Source organism: Cynoglossus semilaevis, chromosome 6, assembly GCF_000523025.1.
Source record: "Cynoglossus semilaevis isolate Cse_v1.0 chromosome 6, Cse_v1.0, whole genome shotgun sequence".
Taxonomy (NCBI): domain Eukaryota; kingdom Metazoa; phylum Chordata; class Actinopteri; order Pleuronectiformes; family Cynoglossidae; genus Cynoglossus; species Cynoglossus semilaevis.
Genome location: NC_024312.1, coordinates 18729547 through 18738958, shown reverse-complemented (window position 1 = coordinate 18738958; position 9412 = coordinate 18729547). Strand labels below are relative to the sequence as shown.

General features: G+C 39.1%; 1 protein-coding gene across 2 annotated transcripts; it reads right to left on the bottom strand.

The window, feature by feature from the left end:
* Positions 1-707: 707 nt before the first annotated feature.
* On the bottom strand, positions 708-9372 carry nr2c1 (nuclear receptor subfamily 2, group C, member 1). 2 transcript variants are annotated; one of them, XR_003049962.1, is made up of 15 exons: positions 8993-9369; positions 6512-6632; positions 5811-6044; positions 5615-5693; positions 5197-5376; positions 4957-5107; positions 4079-4175; positions 3749-3933; positions 3399-3552; positions 3140-3261; positions 2714-2856; positions 1959-2096; positions 1766-1871; positions 1367-1617; positions 708-1326 (listed from the first exon to the last, which is right to left on the bottom strand). XR_003049962.1 is itself a non-coding variant. In XM_025056541.1 (15 exons), the coding sequence occupies exons 2-14, from the start codon at positions 6581-6583 to the stop codon at positions 1443-1445; spliced, it is 1836 nt and encodes a 611-aa protein (XP_024912309.1). In that variant the 5' UTR covers positions 6584-6632; positions 8941-9372; the 3' UTR covers positions 708-1362; positions 1422-1442. The 2 variants fall into 2 exon arrangements, 1 of the variants encoding a protein (XP_024912309.1); XM_025056541.1 differs by having other exon boundaries at positions 708-1362; positions 1422-1617; positions 8941-9372.
* Positions 9373-9412: the final 40 nt, after the last annotated feature.

Below are 9412 nucleotides of genomic sequence, written 5' to 3'. Positions count from 1 at the left end.
CATGTCAAAGGTCAACAGCTAATTAGATCATATAAAATCAAACATTTCTCATTTTAAACACCTGTAAAAAAAAGAACTGTTTTAGGCTGTTATCTTGAGATTAATATTTAGTTTTGAACTGGCAACTTTTTAAAGCTTTAAATACCGTTTTTGGTTTAAATGTAAGTTTTCATCTAATGATTTAAATCTTTTCTGTATTAATTGAAGTGTCATTTATATTTATGCCTATTTGAGAAAACCAATTATCTTTGTATATACTTAAATACCAACTCTTTTAGGTATTCTGGAGATGCTGTTTGTATAACTGCAAGTTGGGCCATTTGAATTTATTATTTTTTTTCTACATTACATGTTTTGATGGGTAACATTTATGAAGTCAAGGGTGAACCCGAGTTGTTTCCATTTCAGCCCTGTTACTTTCATCTAAAAGCAGACAGACCAGATTGGCAGCTAAACTGTGACGAGTTGAAACACTGTATGGAACAAAATAAGGTGTCTTAGAAACTGAAAAACAGTGCAATTCCATAAAACCAGAAAGTGCTACAAAAACAATGTCCTTCATAATTCTTTAAGATGTGTTCCACAACGACTGAGATCAACATGTACTTTAGGCTGGTCACGCCTGAATACAGCTCCAGAAACAAATACCGTGGAGCTGCTCCTCTGATTGTCAGTGATGATGAGAATCAGAACAGAACCATAATTGGTTAAATGACAGAACTACCACAAGTATTTTTAATGTCAAATGACACATTTGTTTCTCCTTTGTCCAAAAGACTGAATCCAAGGTATTACCAAGTGCTGCCCAATGTAGCCTTCTTGGTACATTCTATATACACATATACACACAATGTTTCAATTCCACGTGAATGATCGTCCATGATGGCAAAGAGATGACGCCGCCATTTCCTTTGGATTGGCAAGCTATTTTGAAAATAAAAGGTTTTAACCTTCAGCAATAATAACATTTCACAAAATCAGTTCACATTATGACAAGATATATTTCTTCATAATCCTAAGAAAATAAAAAAGCATGGTCATGTATGAAAGCAGTGAAAAACAAAGCACCCAGACTTCTTCCAAATACAAATTTGATCTGCAGAAAAGCCTTGGAGAAAATTTAGCATAAAATCCCATGTACAATAAAAAGCACTATCATATACGTATGTTTTTCCTGAACCGGCAGATGTTCATTTTGTCCACTTTATCAGTCTTGCGCCACTTCTGGTTGCAGCAGAGCCAGAGGTTGGAGCAAATGAAAATGAAGAGAAAACTCACACAGGAGGCAGTCTCATAAATAAAGAAGGTTGGAACTGTTCAGTGACCAGTCTGCAAAACCGAGTTCAGCAGTGCAGTGTTGAGATTAGGTCTGCAAAACCTTCTGCTTTGCTGGCAGTCGAGTTCAGCAGTGCAGTGTTGAGATTACTCCACACCACACGAGGTCAGACGCCTTCAGAGAGCGGCTGGCTGTTGTAATCAGTGGACTCCATTTTCAGGATGTAGGGGATGATGCTGTCAATCTGCACGTTGCCAATGAGGCCAGCGAAAAACAGCTCCTCTGTTACTGCTGCACTTATGAGCCGAAGGGCTGGGAGACGCAGCAGCAGCTTGGACAACCTGTGAAAAATGATGGAGAAAGAGGACACGGGAGGTGACATTTTTTAAATATTTAGCAGGTAGCTCCAAGATACCCTCGCAAAGCTCATGACTCCGAGGCAGTTCTGTCTTGCGTTCTGTTCACTTGAGTATAAAAATAAGCACTTACCTATAGCAGTCCTCAGGGTAGGTCGTGGTTACGTAATCCTGAAGTTCCATGTAAGCCTTTTCCTGAAACCTCTCAATCTGTGGGGTGTTATTAATGCCGGGGTGATCTGGCAGAAAAACAGTGAGGCACGTATGAGAATCTATTTGTGCCATGTCATTTTCATCGACTAAACTGTCCAAAAGTGTCTGCGTACCTGGACTGAAGAGGACGATGGCTTTGAGGTATGCATATTCAAAAGAGTCTGGTGACAGTATGGACATGCTGTTACAGAACTCCTGCATCCTCCAGATGTGCTCCATCACCAGCTTCACCCGGTCTGGAGACAGCTTATCTGTAAAAAGAAGCATGTGAGGAGTCAAGAATATGTGAATGTTTTTTTTAAACAAATGTGCCTATTGTGTTGAGTCACAGGAAAAAAAAAAATGTGCCTATTGTGTTGAGTCACAGAATAACCTGAAAAGGTCTTGAGCTTTTCCAGTGGAGAGCTCTGAAACCCCAATAATATTTTCTCTATTGATTGAGTATACAACCCAATGTAACATGTTTACTGATGTTTTACATCATCCATAAATGTCTAATAGTTTGTAGCGGAATAGTGGGATAATTGTAGTGGAATAATAATAGTGGAACTAATCCCAGTTCTCTTTCATAGGCCCATGATTTTTGACTTTTTTTTTTCTTGAACACAAAACATTTCGCAACCTATTAAACAAACATAAACTGGTGTTTTTCGGTGTTGATGTGCAATATCGGTCATAATGTCTTTACAACAACCGAGAACCAAACAATAGAAAAAGACCATGAGTGAACCCACACAGACTTAAGCAACATATGCAATTTATTCAAATTTGCCTTAGGTTTTTAAACTTGCTCTGCAAGAATGTACTACACATTTTTATTTCCATTACTTTTACATTTTTAAAGCAGGCAACATTGGAGCCATCGTACCTTCTTGTAAGCTTGTCTGCAGATGCTGGACGATGGCAGCTAAGATGGTACCAACGTTCATGATGTCTGAACACTGAGCCAAACCCAGAGCGAAGAGTTCATTCCAGCAGGCCTTCATTAAGTTGATGTCATTGTCTTCTCCACTACAACACAGAGTAAGATGGGATAGGTAAAGAAAAGATTAACAAGAAATGACATTTTCTTCACACGACACTTTGTCTCTACATGCTGCTTTTTCATTCACTTTATACATTATATCTTGAGTAGACCATTTTCTTATGGTTGTGCTTACGCTGAATACGGTAACAGGGACTTACAAATGCATCCACAGTGCTGGTAATTCACATTGTTTGTCAGCAGCTGGTTAACTGATAATGTGTTATCCACGATGAAGTCTAATAATTACAAGACAAGGACCAAACTTACCCAAGCGTCTGAAAGGCAGGTATGGAGCGTGCCCAGTGCATAGAGAGAAACAGTAATCTGGAGGCCGACTCACAGATGTAGTTGACGTTCAGGTACTCTGGCACAGGTAACGGCATTACAAGCTGTCGGGAACAGATTGCAGAGCAGAGGAAGCAGATGAGCTGTCAGCTTTGATCAGACAAATGATCTGATTAAACTGAGCTCAATTTTATGGTCTCGGGATTTGTTTCCAAGTATGGAGAATTAGTCATGCTTTTACCTTGAACTGAATATGACTGTCAGAGAGCAGAGGTCCCTCCAGCTCCACTACAGTCCCGGACTGGTCACCCGACATCAGCTGCATCGTGGCCTCCAGAGAATGTCTTACTGCGACATCACCAGGGTGCAGGACTTTAGCCAGTGAGTCAAAAGCTCTGGTGGTGAAACATGAAAGCTTAAAAAGATTTCCTCACCTACACTGTAACAAGAAATACAGGACAAAACTCTAGGTATTCCTGACAGTTTGCAGCTCAATCTAATTCTTACGCACACAGAACCGCAAATCGCTTTAAATTACAAACCACCGGCCGTTTTTGGATGCCCCATTATTCCATGCGTCATCTCGCTCACCGAGTAATTTCACTTGCAGTTTGTTCATCTCCGTGCATGTCTGTCATGGAGCTGTCGCCATTGCTCAACGTTTCAACTCCCATTAGATCACTGCCGCCATCACTGGCCTCCCTGCTCTTGTTGAGGTGCGCGAGGGAAGATACTACATTAGCCAGAGTTCCAAGGTCACCTTGCGAAGGATGCTCCTGTGAATAAGGAAAAACAAATCACCTTTACAGGTGCTTTTTCTCCCTCTCAGTGATTTCATTTTTGTTGTATTAAAACTTAAAACATATTCAAGTGCATGTATTGTTGGTGAACTGTAGTGGTACTCATAGTTCAGGTCATTACCTTTTCAGGGGAGGTTGGGATCAAGATGCTGTTTTCCAGCTTGGAGAAAGGTTGTTGGATGTTAAGCAACATACTTGACTCGAGCAAACTCGTTGACCTGCAGTTTACAATAAATGTTATTGTATTTTACTGTTCATTACAGAAAATTACAGACTGATCCTTCCTAGAGAAAAGACACGGGGGATGAGAGGGTCATCTTAACATTTATAAAAAAAACACCACTAAAATGTTACAGTTGAAAATAAACGAAAGACATTTCCTGCAGAGAACAGAGTGTCGTGAACAGCTTGGATCAATAACATTAAGACTGTTCTGTCACTATTTCAACAAGGAAACGGTGTCAAGGGGAACCATCGTAATGGAAAGCGGAACAAAGTCCGAATTCACCCAGAACGCAATCATAACAAAACCTCAGTGTTTGCTATTCAGTTATTTGTTAATAAATTAACTTTGTGACTCATTCCTTTTTTTTTCAATAAAATAAATGTACTGAACTGTAATGTTGACACCAATGAATACACACAACTACGGCTTTTCCATACAGTTAAACTCCTAAAACATCACCTTTCAAGATGATTTGAGGTGAATAAGAAGAGGCCAGATCGTTGGGACAGACTCCAAAAAATGTAAAAATAGAATATTATAAAGAATTGGAGTCTATTCATTCTTAACAGATCTAGGTTATGTTAATATCCTAACTCAATCTTTTTTTCATATATTTTTTCTGCGTATACTACATTAAGTCTGAAACACAACAGTAGAAATTTATCTCAATCTTTTTTTCATATTTAATTCAGACTGCTCTGTGTATACTACATCAAGTCTGAAACACAACAGTAGAAATTTAAGTGTGATAAAACTTTACAGCAATTTTGTACCTGGCAGTTTCTTTGTCGGACACAAACGTGGGTTGGGCAGCCAGAGGGCTACACAGGTTCTTGCGGATGTAGATCTTCTCAGTTGATGCAGCACAGTTCATAGATTTCTCTCTGGCATTTACTTCCACTGGCTTCCTCTCACACTGCACAGCTTTAGTATAAAAAAAACAAAAAACAGAAAATTGTTTTAGTGTAATTAAATAATTGTCTCACCTGGAATAAATCATTTAAATCTCTTACAATCTTGTTTCATGCCCAGAGCTATACAGCGCTGCAGCCGACAGTACTGGCACCGATTCCTGTGAAGTTTATTGATGGCACACTCTCCAGAGCCTCTGCATGTGTACACCAGGTTTTTCCTAATGCTGCGTTTGAAGAAGCCTTTACAGCCCTCACAGCTGACTGCACCGTAATGACGCCCTGACAGAAATGAGCAAACAGAGTCCAATCAGAAAAGCAAGGGATTTAAAGATTAAAAATAAAACATTACTAAGAATACATCTGTTGAAAAGCCGAAGATATGCATATTCGGCCTCTACTTTGTGTGTAAATAAAGATTTGTCAAGTTATTTAAAAACAAATGTTGAACAAAGAACAACCACACTGTGTCCCTTTAAGGGACACAGAGCTCCGTTCTTGTTTGGTTTATGTTTCTTACCAGAAGCTTTGTCACCACAGACAACACAGTACTCCACAATAGGCTTCAGAACAGACTGGTCTGAACCATCAGTAACAAACTGAAAAACAAATACAGAACAAATTTAAAAAAAAAAACCCATCATCCATGGTGTTTTTATTCTCAATTTCTTTATAGAACATGACATTAGAAGGACACAAATATCCCATGGCAGTACCTGGATCTGCTGTCCAGCCAGATCAGGGGATGCAAACAGCAGCTGGTTGACCCCAGAGCCATCTGGAGCAGCCAAGATGACCTTGTTGGACGTGCCTTCCTGCTTGGTCAGGATCACCTTCCCACCGGGGGAATACTCTGCATTGGCGAGAATAAATTGCTGCTTTCCAGGAGAGGAGGGCTCAAGTGCTGTGACTATCTGGATCTTCTGGCCCGTCTGCTGATCTGTTACAATCTTTTGGAAATTAAAGATAAACCCAAACATTAGCTCAAGCAAACTGGAGTTGACTTTTGTAGAAAGCCAGGCCATCAAAATAACCAATACAATTATAAAATGCAAACAGTCTGTCTCCAATACGTTCATTAATTAAACAGATACGGTTATAAAGGAAACAAACTTTAACATCTTAAAGTCAGGTCAGTAACTGTTGTAAAAAAAACACAAGCTGCTCTAGGTCACATGTTATACAGAGAGTTAAATCTTCCAGCCCAGTGAGCCTGATGGGATACTGAACAAGCTGCTCTAGGTCACATGTAATACAGAGAGTATTAAATCTTGCAGCCCAGTGAGCCTGATGGGATACTGAACATTGATTTAAAGAAGAGTGGAGCTCAGAGAAACAACTAAAATCGCAGTCAGTCAGTTTGGAGAAAAACAACGATGGGTTTATATCAACACAACCAAACGCAGCATCACAGCACCTGGATTCTGTGTCCTAAAGCCACGTTGTTGTCCGCAGACACAAGCTGAATTCTTTGAGTCTGTCCATCCATTCTGATGTTTCAAACACTTTTTTTCACCGTTTTTCACATCGGTGCTCACCTAAAGGGAGAACAAAAGACATGTTAAGACTGTTAAAGTCCAACAGTTCACAAACATAACCACGTCACATCACCCCGATTCTTTGCAGGAGGTGCTATAAAAACCGTCTAGTTGCCTAAACTTGTACAACTTTATTATGTTACATTAGTCTAACCCTCTAGTTCACTTGAAGCAGAGAAAAGATACATCCCAAATACATTTCGGATTGAAGATTAGCAGTCATTTTAATGATAGATGATAGATGTCCGACAAAATATCCCATGATTAGCAGTCATTTTAATGATAGATATCCGACAAAATATCCCATAGAGCTTCACAGTTTCGTGGAGCTGAAATAATGTTACAGCATTTATAATAGCAACTTGATTTTATGCATAGGTTTGAAGCGATCATCCGTCTTCTCTAAGCTTCAACTAGGCCTCTAGTTACATAAGGTGGCACCTACCGAGGACACTTTCCTCTTTAGATACTGTATACATTATGAATAATTCAACCCAGAAGCATTTACAAAGCTAAAGAAAAATATATCCAGGTAAAGTGTTGTGTACTCTGATAACAAAGCACAAGTATAACCCATGAAGAGTGACTAAGGAGATGTAAGGGGAAAAACAAAAACAAATACAGTATAACTGTACTTCCACATTTTATTTGCAAAGCCAAATTAAGTCATTTATTTTCTGTTATTCACTTGCTGAACATTGATTGTGTGCTACTGTGGCACTGACCTACAATAACCTACAAAGCAAGGCAGTGAGAGCATGACATGATGATGGTTGCAAACAATGATCAGTGCCAAAAGTAAAATAAGCTTTGAAAACACCTCAAGGTAGAAGTTTGGCGTGAACAACAGTGTTGATTTGTGATGACCCGTCTAAGTGGTTAAATGCCTGTAACACTGGATGCATGACAAACAGAAGAACTGTGTAAAAACAAAACAAAAAAACCCTCTTGTTTTTCAGTCTTAACTGGGCCATGAAAGTTGCTACATATTGGGTTTTATTTCTGTCACTTAAAGGTTACCAGCATCATAACAACAACAACAACAACAACAACAACAACAACAGGACTTAGTAAGTAAATCCCTTTTTGATTCACTGGTTGCAATGTGATTTTTTTAGTGATTTACTGGGCACCTCTAGTAAAGATAGATATACTTTAATAATGGGAATTGTACTGAGGTTTTTGTTTATAGTTATCTGATTAGTCATAATGTGAAAACAAAAATGGGTGGTAGAAACCTTTCAATACTATTTACTAATATAATCGTAGTAATATAATCAATATAATCATACTAATATTTCTTTCACCACAATTCATTAGCTCACTTGTAGCTCAAGTTTACTAATATAATCATAGTAATATACTCATACTAATATTTCTTTCACAACAATTCATTAGCTCACTTGTAGCTCAAGTAAAGGAAAATATGATGTAAGCATATTCAGAACAATTTCGTATATATTAAATTGCAGTATCACTCAATCATCAAAATATTTGCATCAATATTTGTATCGGTCTTAATTCTAAATATTATTTTGTACCTAAATCTGTCTGTTTGTTCATCATCTCTCAATAGACACCCAAATACAACCACACGATTACTTATTCTGCAAAGAGGTCATTACGTTATTAAAACGTAATTAAACGTATATCTGTTGTTGGGACACCGGTTCAGAAACGTATGTATATACATACATAAAGAGTTTACAGGTAATATTGAATATCGCGGTAGTTCTGTGCCCTGTGCTAACCAAGCTAAACGAAGCTAGCGCCTAACTGCATTACAGGTAGCTTAAAATCACTTAAAACACATTTAAAGTCACTATGCATGAGCGACTGTACTGCAGTAAAAACACAACCGAACTGTAGACAGTCACCCACTTGGAAACAAATGCGGAAGATAAAGGTATTTCTTTTCCTGTGGGTGAAAGGTCAACATTGAAGGGTTAAAGAATGCTAGGGTTAAAGGCCTTTGATACCGACTCGTCTGCAACTCGGCGGGCTTTGCGTTTAACAATATTGGCCAAATAACGCAAACATTTTAAAAAGACTTTGGGATTTTCTGACCACCGCGGCGGTATAGCAGATATATAACCATCACACACTACAACAATCGTTTTTTAAATCAGCGTGGTTGATAAGGTTTGAGTTCAGTTAGCATATAAGCTACAACGGCTAGGGCTGGCTGGGCTAAGGAAATTAGCTGCCTTGCGCGCTAACGACGCCGATTGTCACCCGATTTCTTTCTACCGTTAGATAAGAAAACATCGCGTTTTTGGTCCTTCTAAAGACGTATGTTACTGGATACCTGTCGAATGTGGGACGTCAACCCCGTGAGCCGAACGGAAATGTTAACTTACTAGTCTGGTCTCTGCTAGCAGGTGGCTAATGGCAGCTTCCTTGTTGCACAGCCACTCAACTCTCGCCCTCCTTTCTGGTGTTCTCGACCAGCCTAGTCTCCTTCAAGAACCACTTATGCGTCAACATCAGGAATTGTTTCTTACCCGTCGTAAAGCCTGTACGCTGAATAAAGTATTTCTTTCAAAAATTTATATTTTATCAGTTTGCCTCTGTTGGTGGGAGGGTCAGAGTTCGTGACCTTTTTTCATAAATACATGACTCCGCGCATGCGCTGTAGGAGGATAGCGCTCCCCTCAGCATGCGCCGTAGTGTGAGGGTGTAACGTCTTAACAGTGACGTTCAATTTGGTAATCATTATTGAATCGTCATCCATGGCATCGTATGGCAGTAAAAGCTTATGAGAAGAATCCGAAGACAAA

Coding starts and splice junctions, on each gene's coding strand:
- nr2c1 (XM_025056541.1), bottom strand. CDS start 6,583: ATGGATGGACAGACTCAAAGAATTCAGCTTGTGTCTGCGGACAACAAC. Junction 5,108..5,196: donor TCTGGGCATGAAACAAGATT/GTAAGAGATTTA, acceptor TTTATACTAAAG/CTGTGCAGTGTGAGAGGAAG. Junction 1,618..1,765: donor TACCCTGAGGACTGCTATAG/GTAAGTGCTTAT, acceptor CATTTTTCACAG/GTTGTCCAAGCTGCTGCTGC.